The following is an 18175-nucleotide window of genomic DNA, read 5'->3' as shown; positions in this document are numbered from 1 at the left end:
AGAATGCAGGAGAGAAAACATTCAGTACTCAGTGTGTTATGAAAGATTTATAAAAACCACACATCTGACATCACACAACTACTCCGCTGCAGCGCTTGTAAAAGAAACCCCAATAACGTGTTTGTCGTCCTTCAGAGCCGTGTGGATTTAACCGACACTACTCTTCATATATGGCTATTTTACAACTATCGTGTCCTTTTTCTGATTCATATAAATGCTGTTGGTAAACTTGATTTGTTATTTGATTTTCTGATGATACTCGTCTGTTATTGTTTCCCTTTTGTAATGTTCTATGTGCCAACACGCTGACCTCTCTTTACCTCTTATCTGTATTTGATGTCAACAGGATGCAAATTAGTGAATTTGTTTTTCAAAATTGTCCACAAAAAGTTATTTTTGCCTTTTATTGTTGTTCCCCTTGTTTAAATCAGCCTCAGTCAAGTTTCTATAAGTATACAGGTCCATAATGGTGAACAACGTTCATCAGCTCTCAGGTCAGAGGTCAGATCATCTTAGAACTGTTGTTTAGTTCAGGTTTCATCTCTTATTTTCTGGTTTATTTTGTGTGATTCTTCTTACAGGATAAAATAAAGTTGTGGACTAGTTCACCATCTCATGTGCTGAAGGTGCTGCAGACCTGTAGGTGATGGAGGTTGGTGGGATTAAGCTGCTTATAGGTGGATACAGGTGAGGGTCTGATCAGCTCTGTCCTATTTAACAATTTGTGAAAAGAATATGTTCTTTCATTATGTGGAAACGTCGGTTTTCACCAACATCCAATGAGCTGCAGCTTCAGAACTTCCACAGACGAGACTAAATGATCATATTTGGATATTAAAAAGAAATTGTCAACTGGCATGATAAGGATAAGGCTCTTGAAGAAGTAAAACACTTAACAATATTTGGAAGGTGATCAGAAGGTTGACAAGGAAAGTTCAAATAGACAAAAATAATGAATGTATATATATATAGATAGATATAAAGTAAAATGATTAGATCAGTTATTGATTATGGATATACTAAATGTCTTGGTATTAAATAACTTTGGTTTTATATAGAATATGTATTTAGAGAATATTCCTGTAAGGTGTTGACTAGTTCAGTTTAAGTGAGTTTACAGCAGAGAGATATATTTTTATAGGAATGACTTTGATTGTTATTTGAACCTCTTTATTTTGTCTGTGAAATTCAACATTCACAGATGCAAATTCGAGAATATGGAAACAGTAGAAATGTGTAAAGCCTTGAATATTTGTCTTTATTGTCTCACATGGGCCACCTTGTTTAAAAAATCCACAATAATAATCAAAATAATAATAATTAATAATGATCATAATACAAACAGCAGCTACAATATGTCTTTTAATGTCAAAGTATTACAACATTACTGGTCGGGCATCAGTCTTGAGTTTTATTTTGAAATCGTTCCCCGGAAGTGATCGTTGATACCTCCGCCGGTGTGACGCCGCTCGGTTAGCTGCTCGGCTAGCTGCTGCTAGCGGATGGAGCCGTTAGCTGGATGTAAATAAGAGAAGCAAACCGTCAGAGTTGAGTTTGGTGATCGGAGCAGAGATGGAGCGACACCACGACCTGCTACACGGAATGAAGCCGCGAAGAAGAACAGGTTGGCTGGCTTCCTGTTTGCTGCTCCGCTCACGTTAGCTGGTTAGCCGCAGCTAGCTGGCTTCCGTTCAGTCTGAGTCTTTTACTTCAGCACCGTACCTGAGTATTCGTTAGAGGTACTTTACTCGAGTATTTATACCTTCTGCTGCTTCTTACGTGTAACTCCACATCTGTCCGACAGCTTTCGTGACTTCTGGTTATTAAACGGCTGATAAACGATGACGTGTTTTATAGTTACATTAGCAGCATGTCGTTGTTTGTTTTGTACGTATCGATGTGTCTTCCCGCCTCCGGCAGCTTCACTCATCGACTTCACAGAACTTCATCCACATTTATCATCATTTAGTGGGTTTCTGTTGTGGAGGCCCCTCTGTCTCCCTGCTGCAGTACCACTCTCCACCTGAACGGGTACTGGTGGGGGCGCTGTTTTACAAAAAAGTTTGATATCTTGTAAAGAAATCACAAGTTATATAAGCTTTGCTTCTTTATATTTTATGTACAACCTACTTACTTTTATTTCAATCTCATTGTCTGAATAAAGTGCTTCATTTTTAAGGAGGGTTGTTGTTTAAATTTAAAACAGTTGATCTTGTTTCTTGTTTGAAGAGGTAACTTAATGCTTCTTTACTAAACCTAGTAAATACGTAAATTCACCACGATCAACTTATTGGGAGTGTCTGACAATTATTAAGGCACTTAAATACTGGTATATTGTCAATAAAAGAAATAACATAAATCACTGAAATATCTGTAACGTAAATGTAATTAATCAATAAAGTATTTGAGATTGTCGTCATAAGACTGAGCTGTGAATGATTCCTGAACTGAGCAGGATGCGTCCGATCACGAACGTCTTGAACCAAGGTTCCATATGAATACTCGTCCTACTGCAGTCCTAGTTAATATGCAGTATTCTAATGGATCAACTAGATCAACTCTCACAGCCAGCAGCAACAGCAATTTCTTAAAGTTACATCGTAAAGGTAAAATTATCAGTAATTAAAATCTGTCAAATTCTTTTCATGAAATTTGAGTAAATCAAGATTAGCATAATTATTAATATTATCAGTATATATACATATTCATGTATCCAGTTTCCCAATCATTAATACAAATAATTTAAAGTCATTAATAATTTTACAAAATGTATAATAAGATTCACATCAGCTCACAGAGAACCTTTTAATAAACAAGTAAAGCAACGTTATCCAGGCTGGATGTTAATGTCTGTCTCTCCTTCAGTTTTACCTTCAGATGTACGAAAAGTGATCGTCGGTGAAGAAGAGCAGCAGAACTGGTGCTCTGGTCTGGACCAGCAGGACCCGGAGGACCCCCACATTAAGGAGGAACAGGAAGAACTCTGGACCAGTCAGGAGGGAGAGCAGCTTGAAGGGCTGGAGGAGGCTGATGTCACCAAGTTCCTGTTCTCTCCTGTGAAGAGTGAAGATGAAGAAGAGGAACCTCAGTCCTCACAGCTTCATCGGAGACACACTGAACACATGGAACCAGAAGCTGCTGGAGAGGACTGTGGAGGACCAGGACCAGACAGGGACTCTGATCCAGACGAGGCTGGAGACCCTTCCGAACCAAAGACTGATGACAGTGAGGACTGGATGGAGACCAGAGAACCTCAGTCCGGTTTAAACTCTCTGAATAATAAGGAAGTTGGTGAGAAACCATTTAGCTGCTCTGAGTGTGAGAAAAAATTTGGAAACAAAGGAAATCTGAACAAACATATGAGATGTCATACAGAAGAGAAACCGTTCAGTTGCTCAGTTTGTAAAAAATCCTTTACACGGAGGGGAGATTTACAGGTTCACATGAGAATCCACACAGGAGAGAAACCATTCAGCTGCTCCCTTTGCAAGAAGTGGTTTACACAGAGCGGAAGTTTACAGAAACACATGAGAATCCACACAGGTGAGAAACCGTTCAGCTGCTCACTTTGTAAGAAATCATTTACAAGGAGGGGAGATTTACAGATACACATGAGAATCCACACAGGAGAGAAACCATTCAGCTGCTCATTTTGTGGAAAAGCTTTCAGTAATCGAGGAAATCTGAACAAACACATGAGGTTTCACACAGGAGAAATAGCTTTCAACTGCACACTTTGTCAGGAATCCTTTACACAGAATAGAGACTTGCTGAAACACATGAGAATCCACACAAGAGAGAGTTTGTTCGGCTGCTCAGTGTGTGGGAAAGCTTTCAGTAATTGTGGGAATCTGAACAGACACATGAGGACTCATACAGAAGAGAAAACTTTCAACTGCTCACTTTGTAAAAAAGGTTTTACACAGGATGGAGAGTTACAGAAACATATGAGAATCCACACAGGAGAGAACCCTTTCAGCTGTAGTGTTTGTGACCAAAGATTCCCTTTGCTATATGAGCTCAGAAACCACGAGTGTGTTTGTCGTCAGTCCACACAGCTTCATCAAACTCAAACGCCACAGATAAAAACAGAAACTGATGGAGAGGACTGTGGAGGACTAGAATCAGACAGGAACTCTGATCCAGATACATTTCCAGAACCATATACTGAACACAAGACTGGAGGCTCTTCTGAACCAGAGACTGATGACAGTGATGATTGGAAGGAGACCAGAGGACCTCAGTCAGGTTTAAACGCTCTGAATAACGAGGATGTTCTGGTCAGTGATGGTGAGAAACCATATACCTGCTCTGAGTGTGGGAAACGATTTGGCCACAAGGGAAATCTGAAGAGACACCTGAGAACTCATTCAGAAGAGAAGCCTTTCTGTTGCTCCGTGTGCCAGAAATCTTTTACTGAGAGTGGACATTTACAGATACACATGAGGATCCACACAGGAGAGAAACCATTCAGCTGCTCAGTGTGCGGGAAAACATTCTATTATCATGGAAAGTTGAAGGTTCACATGAGATCACATACAGGAGAGAAACCTTTCAGCTGCTCAGTTTGTAATAAATGTTTTACACAGAGTGGAAGTTTACAGAAGCACGTGAAGATCCACACAGGAGAGAAACCTTTCAGCTGCTCCTTGTGTGGAAAAGCTTTCACTGATCGTGGAAATCTGAAGTTACACATGAGAACTCACACAGGAGAACAACCTTTCAGCTGCACGCAGTGTGGGAAACGATTTGGCCATAAGAGAAACCTGAAGAGACATACGAGATCGCATACAGGGGAGAAACCATTCAGCTGCTTGATTTGTAAGAAATCTTATACAAAGAACGGAGATTTACAGAAACACATGAGAATACACTCCGGAGAGAAATCCTTCCGCTGCAGTGATTGTGACCAAAGATTAAATTGTTTGAATGAACTCAGAAACCATCAGTGTGTCGGTGGTCGGTCGTCTCCGCTTCATCAGACTGAGGAGATCAGAGAGGCGGAGCCTCCAGCTGACATCTCAGCTGAACAGATGAAAACAGAAGCTGGTGGAGAGGACTGTGGACCAGACCTAGACAGGAAGTCTGATCCAGATACCGAAGACAAGACTGGAGACTCTTCTGAACCAGATACTGATGACAATGAAGATTTGACGGAGAACCGAGAACCTCTTCTCGCTGAATAATAACGTGTCTTTCCGTGCTGCTAAGAAACCGGAAAGACACTCAGTTTGTGGTAAATTATTCACTTAGAAGGCTTTTTTTCCTTCACATGAGTTGATAATTTCTTAAAGTTGACAAGAACAGAGTAATAATATTTTACGTTGTGTCTCTTTCCTTAGTGTCTCACATGTTGTGTGTTAAATGTTGCAGATTAATAATGTCATGCAGGTGGCTCAGATACAACTTCTGATTCTTATCCTGAAGCGTTCTGGTTTTCCTTTTACTGTCCTCTTTCGCCTCACTGTGAAGTCTGACATTGACCTTTTACCTTCCCATTTGTGTCTTTTTTTCGGAGGAAGCCTGTAATTTCAGTAACACCTCTAGACTTTTATTTTGAAACTCGACAAGTAATCTGCCCCTGAAGCTGTATTGTTAATTATGGTAATGACAGAATCTGTTTCTCCACACCAACTGTCAAAAAAACCAAACCAGTTCTGGAGGACAGGAAGTGAGCTGACCTTTCACTGTCGTGCAACGCCGCTTTGTGTTGTCAACAAGTATCGATGGTTCCAAGCAACAACAGCGGTTAATAAACATTTGATGGACGGACGTCAACAACTTACAGGTTACATTGAATTTAGGATCGAACAATTCTCAAGAAAACAGTAGATTTATATATAATATGTATTTATCAGTCAAGTCTACCTTTCAACCAATATTCTTATTTATTCATACTATTCTTGCATTTTATTTTGTCGTGGACATGATTTAGCGACCGTCCCTTTGGAAAGCCACTTAATGTTATCTTGCTTTTTCCTGTTTTATGTTGCCATGACAACAAAGGCTAAGCTCATCCGCTCTACAGACTTAACACACAGCCCCCGGTCCGAGACGAACCCACAACAGAAACAATCCGGTCTCTGCCAGTCCCATGTACGTTCATTCGCCCCGTCCTCTCCAACAGGGAGAGTGATTGACAGGTTCACTGACCTCCTGAGAACTAAAATAAATGAAGTAAATTCGTACAAGGTTATCTGTTTAGTGTTTTGAAAGGCCTCAGACTCCTTCAATTATTTGTTGAAGGATACAAAATAATATTGTTTTACCAACAAAACCAGAGAAGTTTCATTTAAAATGATACACTTGACTGTAAACTTTAGATTCAGAGACGTTTTGATGGCAAATATGTGTTTAATCCTGAAACTGAGATATCTTGGTATTTATTTTGGTTATATTTTGGTTGTAAAGCCTTCAATGTGGTCTTTATTGTCTAACATGGTCCGCCAACACCAATTCTTTAAAAAGAAATCCACAAAACTAGTTGAAATAATGATAATAATAATAAATAATCATGATACTAACAGTAGCTACACCATTCTGTACTTGAATATCAGAAAGTACAACATTACTGGTCGGACATCAGTCTTGAGTTTTATTTTGAAAGCGTTCCCCGGAAGTGATCGTTGATACATCCGCCGGTGTGACGCCGCTTGGTTAGCTGCTCGGTTAGCTGCTGCTAGCGGATGGAGCCGTTAGCTGGATGTAAAAAAGAGAAGCAAACCGTCAGAGTTGAGTTTGGTGATCGGAGCAGAGATGGAGCGACACCACGACCTGCTACACGGAATGAAGCCGCGAAGAAGAACAGGTTGGCTGGCTTCCTGTTTGCTCCCCCGCTAATGTTGCTACGCTCACGTTAGCTGGTTAGCCGCAGCTAGCTGGCTTCCGTTCAGTTTGAGCCTTTTACTTCAACGCTACCTGAGTATTAGTTAGTTACTTTACTCGAGTGTTAGTTAGAGGTACTTGTACTTTACTCGAGTATTAGTTAGAGGCGCTTGTACTTTACTCGAGTATTAGTTAGAGGTATTTGTACTTTAGAGTTGAGGAATTAAACAACTTTAGCTTTGCGGGAGCTACAACAACAGGGTATCCATCCGGATTATAGACGCTTTCATAATAAAAGCATCCCGTGTACTTTGGACTTAGGAGCCTTCTAAAGAAGGGTTCGGCTAAGAAGGAGCGCTAAGGTACGGGTGTTTCCCAGACGCGTTCTTAACTGCCTTCTTAGGAGAACCTTAAGATCAAGCCAAAGAAGCTTCTTCAGAAGCTCTTAGTGGGAGCTGTCCACCGCGGTGAACCTGAATCAATCAATGCCGGGCAAATCGATCACCCACCTCTTTATCAGCGCATAAGTCACACACAGCGGCCTGTGGTCGCCTCACACAGGTGAAATTAGGCTACGCATGTGTGTGTGTGTGTGTGTGTGTGTGTGTGTGTGTGTGTGTGTGTATCCAAGTAGTAATCAAGCCCATTAGCGCATATATACCCCCGTGGATATAGGCACACACGTGTGAGGATGGAAGAAACCGGCAGCAAAAGAAACAAGCGGGCACCGTCGTTTACCGTGGAGGAGATGGGCATCTTAGTGGACCAGGTCTGGCAGCACCGTGATGTTTTATTCGGGGGAACGAGGGACAAAAAGAACATCACAGTGAAGAACCGTGTTTGGCAGGCCATAGCCGAAAAGATGTCTCCCTCCAGCCCATGTGGCCTGCGTGACTGGGTTGCTGTGAGGAAGAAGTGGCAGGAGTTCCAGAGCCAAACAAAGAAGAAGAGTGCGAAGGTGAGGAGAGAATCCACGGGCACGGGTGGTGGAGAACCGGGTGGGACGACCCTCACTCCCGACGAGGAGAAAGTCCTCTACATCATCAGGAAGACGGCCTCTGAAGGCATCAGTGGGGGCATCGATGTTCAGGGGGACGAGGGGCTCTCAGAAAATGAGGATGAAGAGGAGCCATCCGGGAGCGGAGCAGGGACGTGCACGCCCCCAGGAGAGGACGACCCCCCACAGCCGTGCCCTGTCCCGGCGCACCAACCAGCAGGGCCCGGTGTCCGCATGCGGGGAGGCTTAACAGGGCGGCCCGCAATAACGACCTGCAGCGAGACGCTGGTGCGCCTGGAGAGGAAGAAGCTGGTGGTGCTGCGGGGGATAGAGGGCCAACTCCAACGACAAACCGCCCTGCAGGAAGAGATGGTCCGGATAAAGCAGGAGAGGTTGGAGCTGCACCGGAGACAGCTGGCGCTCGCCGAGGCGCAGTTCAACCGTCCCTCCATCTCGGTTCCAGTCATCCTTTCCCAGGACTCGGGTACGGGGCATTTCTGTTTTTATCTGCGTTACGCAATGTATCCCGTTCAATTTCACTCATCAATCTCCCTTCATTGCAGGTGATGCAGACGCCCAGTAAGACGTGTTTTATGTGTAGTGCTATAAACTCAATACGCAGATGTGTGTGGAAAACTTAAACGTGTAATTCAATGAGAAGTTTTTTTTTCTTCTCTACTATTAGCCTGTGTTTCTTGCGCCAGTGGTCCGCAGCTATGAGCATCTATCAAGATTGAGCATTGTTTTATTATTTAGAAGGTGGAGGATATAAATTTCCCTGACACGGCTTGATCACTGAGCATTTGGTCGCTAAGAAGGCTGTTAAGAGTGGGTCAGCGCGACGTTTCCTTCTTAGTGAAAGATCTTCTTAAGCTAAGAGCGACTCTGGGAAACGCATCCTCCTTCCACAGCGTTCTTAAGAGCGCTCCTAAGAAGATCTTAGCACTTAAGAGCTTCTTAACGAATCTGGGAAACGAGGCCATTAACTGTAAGTTATATTTAGAATACTTTTTAAACATTTTTTACTTGACCAAACTTTGAAAATCTAAAAGACAAGTTTTCCTTTTTTTTAGTTTCAGCATCTTGTGTGTATGTATGTATGTATGTATGTATGTGTATATATATATATATATATATATATATATATATATATATATATATATATATATTCATTTATTGTTTAGAGCATCTATTTTCTAATGTGTGTTTCCTGTTTTCTGCAGACGTCCCGCAGCCGTTGGTGGTTAAAGAAGAGGGTCGCATTCTGGACCAGGGGGACCAGCAAGACCAGGAGGACCAGCAAGACCAGGAGGACCAGCAGGACCAGGAGGACCCAGAGCCCCCCCACATTAAAGAGGAACTGGAGGAGGCTGATGTCACCAAGTTCCCGTTCACTCCTGTGAAGAGTGAAGATGATGAAGAGGAACCTCAGTCCTCACAGCTTCATCAGAGACACACTGAACACATGGAACCAGAAGCTGCTGGAGAGGACTGTGGAGGACCAGGACCACACAGGGACTCTGAGACCGAAGACTCTTCTGAATCTGAAGTCAGTGATGATGATTGGACAGAGACCAGAGAACCTCAGTCAGGATTAAACTCTGTGATAAATAATAATGTGAGTGATGCTGACAGGGAATCATTCATCTGCGCTCTGTGTGGAAAACCATTTGGCCACAAGACAAATCTGAAAAGACACATCAGAGTCCACATGGGAGAGAAACCGTTCAGCTGCTCATTCTGCCGCAAAAGCTTCAATCGGCGGGAACACCTGATCGCTCACGTGAGATGTCACTCGGGAGAGAAACCGTTCAGCTGCTCCGTTTGCGACGCAAAGTTCAGTCACAGTTGGTCGCTGGAGAAGCACATGAGAGTCCACACCGGGGAGAAGCCGTTCGGCTGCTCACGTTGTAGTAAGAGATTTAGGCAGCGCTCCGATTTGGTCGCACACTTCAGAATTCACACGGGGGCGAAGCCGTTCAGCTGCTCGGTTTGCAGCAGCAGCTTCACGCAGCGCCACACGCTGGTGCAGCACAGCAGGACGCACACGGGGGCGAAGCCGTTCAGCTGCTCGGCCTGCGGCAAGACCTTCTCACGGAAGGGTCACCTGACGAGGCACATGGCGGCTCACACCGGGGAGAAACCCTTCGGCTGCAGCGTTTGTGACAAAAGCTTCACCTGGCAGTCGCAGTTCAAGAGACACGACTGCAGCGGAGCAACGCAACGTGAGAGCTCTTCAGACAACAGCAACGTGGATGTGTGACAGTTTCACATGATGAGAAAAAATATCAATTCATTTTCAAAGATATTTTTATGCTATATGCCAGTTTTAAAAGCTCTGTTTGATACACCATCTCTTTAAATGTTATTCAAGGTTTTTATTTTTTGTTGTTGTCCAACAGTAATGTTGCTCTGTTGCTCCACAGTGCAACTTACCATGCCATGGCCTTTTACATCATGTTGATCGACTTACATACTTTATGTATGTATGAAAAACTAGCCGTGTAGTGTGTCAACAAAAGTCATTAAAAAAGTCACTTTCTGGCTGTTATTACTATTAAATTGTTTAATTTCTTCACATGCAATCAAACAACAACATGAAACCATTCTGTATTTCCAGAGACTTAAAAAGTAAAGTGTCATAACAATCTCATCTGCGTTTCTTTAAAAGGTGCGACGCTGTCCACATGCTCCAAACCACTAGGGGGCAGTATTTCACCTTTATTTCTGGCGCCATATAATCTCACTTTACGTCAACACTTACAAAAATTAAAACCAAAAGGCAACACAAACACATGTTAAAAAGGCCTCGGTGCAGCTCTACTAGTGACTGTCACCCCCTCCAGGCCACAAGTGGTATTACAAGACAGGATGTTCATAATGTTAGTTCATGCTTTTTGGGAATGTTTTAAATCTGACCACACTGTTAAATGCTGATGTGTCATAAAGGTCATATTTAAAAGGTTAAACGTATAAAAGTAGGTAACTCCTGCAGAGCGACTCATTTTAAAACCACTTTGAATCAGCGTCATGAGAAGAGAGCAAAGTACAAAATACAATATTCCATTTGATTTATCTTGTGTTCGTCGGCCTACGGCGTTTTAACAGAGGATTGAACCGTTTCAGACGGGCGTGACGGCTCCTCAGTGTGGCGTGGCGGTGCTGGCTCCGCCCATCTCCTTCTCGCAGATGAAGGGCCAGTAGAGGTCACAGGGGGCATCGTACCAGCTTCGCGTCGCCACGCGCTCCAACACGCGCGTCTTCACGATGTAGCCGCAGTCCTCGTCGACGTGGTTGTTGGGCTCGCCCTCCTCCCAGAAGCTGCAAACGGACCAACGATGAATCAGAATATCAGTGAGTTCAATGACAACACCTTTAAGATCACAAACGCTCGTAGTCCAGTAGCTTCTTGATTTTGTTGCTGCTGTTTACGTTCCATCAATGCAAATACATGTTTGTTCATCGTGTCTATTTCTTTCATGTTTACTTAATATTATTTATTACAAAAAACGTTCCCTGTTGTGGGACTAATAATAATAATAATAATAAAATAAATCTTTAAGTTGAAAAGAATCAGGAATGAATGTCGTTGTGCATCCCGATCATCAATCAATGAAACCAATAAATCCATTAATAAACGTGATGATTGACAGGGAACTGTTTCATCTGTAAACTCATGAATTCATTCTGTCGAGTTAAACGTGGTTAACATGGTGAAGGTTCAGTAATGATGATGAATGTCAGGAAAGAGGAAGGAAGGAACGCCGGCGCCAAAAGAGGAATACGAGTTAGTCATGTAGGAAAGAGATCAGCTGGTTCTTTGAGGAGCTGTCAGCACGGGATGGAAAAAACCACAATATTAAGAACGTTTTAAAGCAAATTGTATCTTTCCACAGCTCTGACTTGTTTGTTTTTCTTCAGAGGTCAGGATCGCTTGCAGTGCAGCGGTTGCATAACTGCTCAGAGCTGCTGTTTGCAGTGAGCAGGCGGATGTGATCCTGGCCTCCCGCCAGCTGTTACCTCACATCTGGAACATGGAGAGCCTTTAACTGTTTGTTTCTGGAGTCAGGCAGCAACCGTTGGTTCTGCTGGCCACCAGGGGGCGACTCTTCTCTGGTTGTATAGAAGTCTATGAGAAAATGGTCCTACTTCTCTCTGCTGGCCACCAGGGGGCGACTCCTCTCTGGTTGTATAGAAGTCTATGAGAAAATGGTCCCACTTCTCTCTGCTGGCCACCAGGGGACATCTTTTCCAGGGAACCTGGAACTTCCTGTGTTTGTGATTGTGCAGCGCAGCGAAGGCTTTCCAGCTAAACGGGAAGTCTTGGTTTAAAACGGTTCACCTCGTCTACTTCCCTCTTCGTTGTTCCAGCGTGAACAGCTGCTGTGTGAAGTCTGAGTGTTGAACCGAGTCCAACGGTCACACTGTGTTTGTCCTCCAACCTCCGTAACACAGTGTGAACCCGAACTGACTATCGTAACTCCTTCATCCGCCAACAGTCTCCAGTATTTCACTTAGTCAACATATCAATTCCCTCCGATACGAGGAACCACATTCAAATTTCATCTGATCTCGGCCAAAATAATAAGAATAAGAATCTTCTTATTACTCAACGACAGTCAAACAAACTGGTATCACTTTAAATGTTGTTTTAGGGAAGTTCCTGAAGGACAAATAGAAAACATTATTTATTATAAGTACTGGAGGGCTAGTTTTTTTTTGTTTTAAACAGGCTCTATTTTTCTTTAAAATTATGTTTTTCAATTCACTCCTGATGATATTTTCAATAACCGCAATATTGTTATTTTCAACCGCGATAAAATCCTGAGTTCCTGCTAACATTTACTGTCGTGGAGCCGATAAGAATATAGAACGTAACTCAACTTGTCTTCCAGAACGAGGAAACGAGGAAACAAGGAAACGAGGAGGGAGAACGAGGAAACGAGGAGGCGGCGCGGTGGAAGAGCGGACCTACCCTCCGACCAGCGGGGTGCCGTCCACCCACTTCCACTGATCCTCCGTGTGCTCGTCAGTGATCCCGAACCAGAAGGCGTTCCAGTGTCCTCGGGGGAGAAGATCCCACAGGAAGGTCTACCACACACACACACACACACACACACATTTAAAAACATTTGAACTAAGCCCCGATGCCCCGATGATTATTTTGGGAAAATAAAAAATAAATATATATATATACGGTGGTCAACAAAGAGACTAACGAGAGAGACGTTGAAATGATAAAAGATTGAAATGATAAAATCAGTATACAGATCAGTGGGCGTGGCCTGCGGAGGTGTGCATTGTGGGAGTTGTTGTCTTCCATCCACAAGCCTTCTTTTCTGGGCCAAGAAGGCACCACTTCTACATGTATTGAACATTCGATGACATGACGAACTTCCTGTTTCCGGCGGGGAAGCGTCCACTATCGACCTGCCGGCGTGCGTACCGTCAGCGTGCGTACCGCCAGCGTGCGTACCGCCGGCGTGCGTACCGCCGCTGCCGTGCGTACCGCTGTACCGGCGCGCTGCCGTACCGCCGCGCTGCCGTACCGCCGCCGTGCGTACCACTGTACCGGCGCGCTGCCGTGCGTACTGCCGCTGCCGTACCGCCGCTGTACCGCCGCCGTGCGTACCGCTGTACCGGCGCGCTGCCGTGCGTACTGCCGCTGCCGTACCGCCGCCGTGCGTACCACTGTACCGGCGCGCTGCTGTGAGTACTGCCGATGCCGTACCGCCGTGCGTACCGCCACCGTGCGTACCTGCTCCTCGGCTGTGTGGATGACGGCCAGGTGAGCTCCTTTGCTCTGGCAGTAGGACTGGCTCTCGGGCCAGTCCCTGATGAGTCTGGAGATGAAGTAGCAGCTGTTGTTGAAGAGATGCCAGTCCACCGGGCAGACCACCGGGGCCTCCGAGGTCGGGGGCGTCGCCTCCAGAGCTGCAGGAGAGATGAGGCACGATTGGTTGTTCAAGGATTGGATCTGTGTTGATGTGTGTGTGTGTAGATGTGTTTATGCAGCAGGAAGTAAGCATTGACAGACAGGACGTCCCATTCCTTCCCCCTGTTGTGGAAGAATCTTGCGTGGATTCGATTTGGAGGCGAGTGTACCTTTGGTGGCCGTCTCGGCCGCCAGTCTGACCAGCAGCGCCTCCTTTTCCTCCTGCAGTTTGCTGATGGTGGCGTTCAGAGCCAATGCGTCTGCGTCCTGCGTCTGCTTCGCCGATGTCGGCGCGCCGCCGCCGTCGGCGCCACTCTGAGGTCGGTTCTTATCTGCCGAACAAACGACGGACTGAAAAGATCTCATAAACATTATCCATTACCTTTAAATGCTTTTTCTTAAAAAGAACCTTTAACTTTCAAATATATGAACTGCAACAAACAAATCAATATATTTTCTCTTTGATCGTCCTCGTTTTTGGGACGTTATCGTCTTTTTTTGCCGCATCGTCACTCGTCACAAACAACGGAACTTCAAAATGACTCAACAACTCATTGGGACACAAACAGCGGTCTCCTTGGTGAAAGTCCTGTGTAAGAAGTCTCAAACTCTCGTTAGAGACGCTGAATGACTTCCAAGAAAAGAACGAGCACCTTTCTGTTTACGTGTTGATTTCTTCTGATTAGATCAACTAGTGTTTTTGTCTTCAGCTTATTTATCACGTTTAAAAACAAGTCAGCTGTTTAGCTAACGAGCTCGTTATAAGCAGAGTCAGCGCTTTAAAGCCTTCCGGCTGTTTCAACATAACAACACACAGAATGTTCTGAACGTGCCTGAAAGTCGGTGTCGCAAGCCTCAAACCGCGGGATCCTCTTTCTATTCTTACCTGAAACTGTTGACTCGGCACATTTGGGATTGCGCCGTGCCGCCATGACGAGCGTGAGGAAGATCTATTTTTTCACCTTCTTGGTTTTGCACTCCATTATTTCTTTCCTCCTAAACGTTTAACTTTATAAACTCACAAATTCACAACTTAAATCTTGAAAATCTTACGTTTTTTCTGTTATTTTGTGATTTATTTGTATTTTTTAGTTGTATTTGTTTTCTCCAAATACGCCGTTGTGCTCATATTTCTGTTTATGTGGATGGTTTTCCTTCTTCACATTCTGTTCATCATCAGGATTTAAAACTAAACTTGGCGTTTGTGGAACCTTGTTTTTTAAAGACTCCAAACGTGGTCACAGCGCCTCTAGTGGCGGGAACACTCACAGTGCGCGGTGACGGCGATGATGGAGATCAGCAGGACGCCGCACAGCGTCGCCAGACCGATGATGGCGAGGCGGTAGGGTCTGGGACCCGGCCTCGGGGCCGGTCTGACCGGGACCTGGTGAGCTGGATCAGAAACCGGAAGGTCAAAATGACAGCCACGTTAACAGCAGAGAAAAGTAATGTTCCTAGATTGACCCCAACACTTGAAATGTTGCCTTTATTCATATTTCCATGTAAGCCGTACCAAAAAAGTACTAATACTTACTATATTGTCTATAGTCACATTGTTGAAATAACATTTGTATTTTGAATTTGTTTATTTGTTCCAAACAAGTAAAGACACAACATAGGAATAAAAAACAACAACAAAAATCGAAATAGTCAAACAATTAGACATTCCAAGCAATGATAATCATAAAGCAACATTTAAATGTCCAACAATGTTTTTCTTTAAAGCTCGGAAAGTAGTGAGAAAAAAGGAATAACTTATTTACTCTCACCCCTTCTCCATAACCCTTCTTAATAATTAATTATTATTAATAAAAATTAATTATTACTATTAGTACCATTGCTTATAATAATAATACAAATACGGTAATGATAATGTATCAATAGTAATTCAGTATATTATGAATTACATATGAATTAGACCATAGACACATATTTAACCATAGAACATAAAAATGCATTTAAAACTACTTCCTGAGGCGATATAGAAATACAGTAAACATGTAAACATGCCACTGAACAGAGAAAACATGGGGTTTGTATGGGTTTTAGTGAATTCTCTTGATGTTTACGAACTCTGGAAGTAACGTTCAAATCAAACTACTAGTACTACTCTCTATGATACTATTGTTTGCATATTATTTTATATATTTGTGTTGCTATCACTCTTTTACTATAACATCTGTCCGCAGATGAAAATAGATTTTAATGTTTATTAATGGAAACAACCCAAACACGAGGAGACGAGGCCTCGCGCCCTCTTACCCGCGCGTCCCACATCTGGGCTGCAGCGGTGCAGGTCGTCGCACGCGCCCTCGTCGTCGATCAGCGTGGAGTACATGCCCTCGCGGGCCGGGGAGCTCGCGCCGGTCGGCATCAGGGCGGATCAAAGGAGCACGAAGAAGGGAAACAAAGTCCTCTCCGCGAAGTTCAGCTGTTTATAAACCCGGAGTCAAGCACGCGGAGGACTCCCGACGGGTTCCGCTCCGGCCCTTCAAAATAAAAGACTCCAAACAGCCCCTTCAGAAGTCACGTGCATAGACAGACTTTTACTGTGTGTGTGTGTGTGTGTGTGTGTGTGTGTGTGTGTGTGTGTGTGTGTGTGTGTGGCTTCATTCAGAGGGAAGGATGTTGATGGAGGAGAGGAGTCCAGATGTAAGTCCTGTTTTTGCTGAGGACTGTTTCTGTGTCTTGTGTTGTCATGACGACGGCTGTCAGTCCTCCAGGGTTCAACTCTCAGGACTATGAACTCTCCCAGAGCTGCTGATGCAAAGTGGATCAATCACTTTATCAGAGTATTGATCGGGAATGTGTCGGCGCTCATTTCTGTGACTCTTTGCTTTCAGGTTGACAGACAGGATATTTGTGTATTTATGTGACTGACAGACAGAATATTTGTGTATTTATGTGACTGACAGACAGGATATTTGTGTATTTATGTGACTGACAGACAGAATATTTGTGTATTTATGTGACTGACAGACAGAATATTTGTGTATTTATGTGACTGACAGACTGGATATTTGTGTATTTATGTGACTGACAGACAGGATATTTGTGTATTTATGTGACTGACAGACAGAATATTTGTGTATTTATGTGACTGACGGACAGAATATTTGTGTATTTATGTGACTGACAGACAGGATATTTGTGTATTTATGTGACTGACAGACAGAATATTTGTGTATTTATGTGACTGACGGACAGAATATTTGTGTATTTATGTGACTGACTGACAGTATATTTGTGTATTTATGTGACTGACAGACAGAATATTTGTGTATTTATGTGACTGTCCAGCGATGATTCCTGTCACACGAAGGGAACAAACACGTATCTCCGCTTCTGAGGTTTTGGCATGAAACAAGAAGAGGATTAAAATGCATGAAGGTCCGTATCGAGTACTTTTATTGCTTTTAAGACTGTGGATGTTCTTTGTGATTCCAGTTGAACTATATTTCAGTAGAAGTTTATGTTTTATGGTGAGAACACTTCCGTGGTGGATATTAATGTTTATCCTTGAAGAAGATCCAGTATTTATGATGTCTTAAAAATCTAATAAGAAGAATGTTCCAGGTTGGAAATAATAAGCAGGGTGTCATCTGCATAGAGTGAGATCAAATGAATGCCTTTTGTGTTTAAAATGAGACAGAAGAACTTCACCAAAAGGTTTGAACAACCCCTTCTTCTCCTATTGGCTCTAATCCTCTAATCCACGACCAATGAGAAGAAAAGGGCTTCAAAGTACATCAAAACGCACTCTAGTGGAATACTTCTGGTACTGCAGGCAGAGAAAAACGTTCCTCGTGAGTTTTGCTTGCAAATATTTTATTTTTAAAGTCATTTACAGTCATTTACATGAATCAGTATATAAAACACTTTTCTCTCTCCGTCCTTCTGTTGTAACTCTGTCTCTTAGAAATGACCGTTAGACTCAGGAAAACAACTAATATTTAGGTCTTAGGGAAAAAAACTTGATTGCTGAATCCTGATTGGTGCACAGAAGCACATGACACAGCAAATAAATCATTCTGTCAAATGAAATAACCCAAACTATTTGTTTTCATGTCGGTTGAGGAAAACAACGTTCTTGCCTTTGAGGGGAAAAGTCGTGGTTTTGGTTTAATCGACCAAACCTGATGATGTCATCAACGACGAATGAGACTAAGTCGATCTGATTCAGTCTTTTTTTCCTTTTATATATAAATGTAGCTGCAAATTGGATATCTCTCAGTCTTGATAACAAAACGTGTAAACTTTGGCTTCACTGTGATCTGACGATGAAATCGGGGAAAGTCATGAAGATAATAAAATAGAAATGTAATTTCTAGGAGACAGGGTTTCCTGGCGACCGGGGGAATCAAACATATTTCAGTTGGGAGTAAGGCTGGGCGACATATCGATGTACATGAAGTGGT

General features: G+C 43.3%; 3 protein-coding genes across 4 annotated transcripts; 2 read left to right on the top strand and 1 right to left on the bottom strand.

Moving 5' to 3' along the window:
• The first annotated feature begins 1455 nt into the window (after positions 1–1455).
• Positions 1456–6143, top strand: LOC311028256 (uncharacterized protein). Its single transcript, XM_084032687.1, has 2 exons — positions 1456–1624; positions 2866–6143. The coding sequence occupies exons 1-2, from the start codon at positions 1573–1575 to the stop codon at positions 5184–5186; spliced, it is 2373 nt and encodes a 790-aa protein (XP_083888813.1). The 5' UTR covers positions 1456–1572; the 3' UTR covers positions 5187–6143.
• A 522-nt stretch (positions 6144–6665) lies between these two features.
• Positions 6666–10231, top strand: LOC311028263 (uncharacterized protein). Of its 2 annotated transcripts, XM_084032700.1 has the most exons (3): positions 6666–6959; positions 6992–8306; positions 9046–10231. In XM_084032700.1, the coding sequence occupies exons 2-3, from the start codon at positions 7517–7519 to the stop codon at positions 10083–10085; spliced, it is 1830 nt and encodes a 609-aa protein (XP_083888826.1). In that variant the 5' UTR covers positions 6666–6959; positions 6992–7516; the 3' UTR covers positions 10086–10231. The 2 variants fall into 2 exon arrangements, with proteins under 2 accessions (XP_083888826.1, XP_083888825.1); XM_084032699.1 differs by having other exon boundaries at positions 6666–8306.
• Positions 10232–10527: 296 nt separating this feature from the next.
• Positions 10528–16259, bottom strand: LOC311028268 (uncharacterized protein). The gene is made up of 6 exons (XM_084032705.1): positions 16020–16259; positions 15027–15149; positions 13928–14089; positions 13581–13756; positions 12798–12913; positions 10528–11143 (listed from the first exon to the last, which is right to left on the bottom strand). The coding sequence occupies exons 1-6, from the start codon at positions 16129–16131 to the stop codon at positions 10966–10968; spliced, it is 867 nt and encodes a 288-aa protein (XP_083888831.1). The 5' UTR covers positions 16132–16259; the 3' UTR covers positions 10528–10965.
• Positions 16260–18175: the final 1916 nt, after the last annotated feature.

Source organism: Eutrigla gurnardus (genome assembly GCF_963514095.1).
Source record: "Eutrigla gurnardus genome assembly, chromosome: 17".
Classification (NCBI taxonomy): domain Eukaryota; kingdom Metazoa; phylum Chordata; class Actinopteri; order Perciformes; family Triglidae; genus Eutrigla; species Eutrigla gurnardus.
Note: the sequence above shows the minus strand (reverse complement) of the source record. Positions and strands in the feature narration are given on the sequence as shown.

Coding starts and splice junctions, on each gene's coding strand:
- LOC311028256 (XM_084032687.1), top strand. CDS start 1,573: ATGGAGCGACACCACGACCTGCTACACGGAATGAAGCCGCGAAGAAGA. Junction 1,625..2,865: donor GAAGCCGCGAAGAAGAACAG/GTTGGCTGGCTT, acceptor TCTCTCCTTCAG/TTTTACCTTCAGATGTACGA.
- LOC311028268 (XM_084032705.1), bottom strand. CDS start 16,131: ATGCCGACCGGCGCGAGCTCCCCGGCCCGCGAGGGCATGTACTCCACG. Junction 15,150..16,019: donor CCCAGATGTGGGACGCGCGG/GTAAGAGGGCGC, acceptor TTTCTGATCCAG/CTCACCAGGTCCCGGTCAGA. Junction 11,144..12,797: donor GGCACCCCGCTGGTCGGAGG/GTAGGTCCGCTC, acceptor GTCCGTTTGCAG/CTTCTGGGAGGAGGGCGAGC.
- LOC311028263 (XM_084032700.1), top strand. CDS start 7,517: ATGGAAGAAACCGGCAGCAAAAGAAACAAGCGGGCACCGTCGTTTACC. Junction 8,307..9,045: donor CATCCTTTCCCAGGACTCGG/GTACGGGGCATT, acceptor TGTTTTCTGCAG/ACGTCCCGCAGCCGTTGGTG.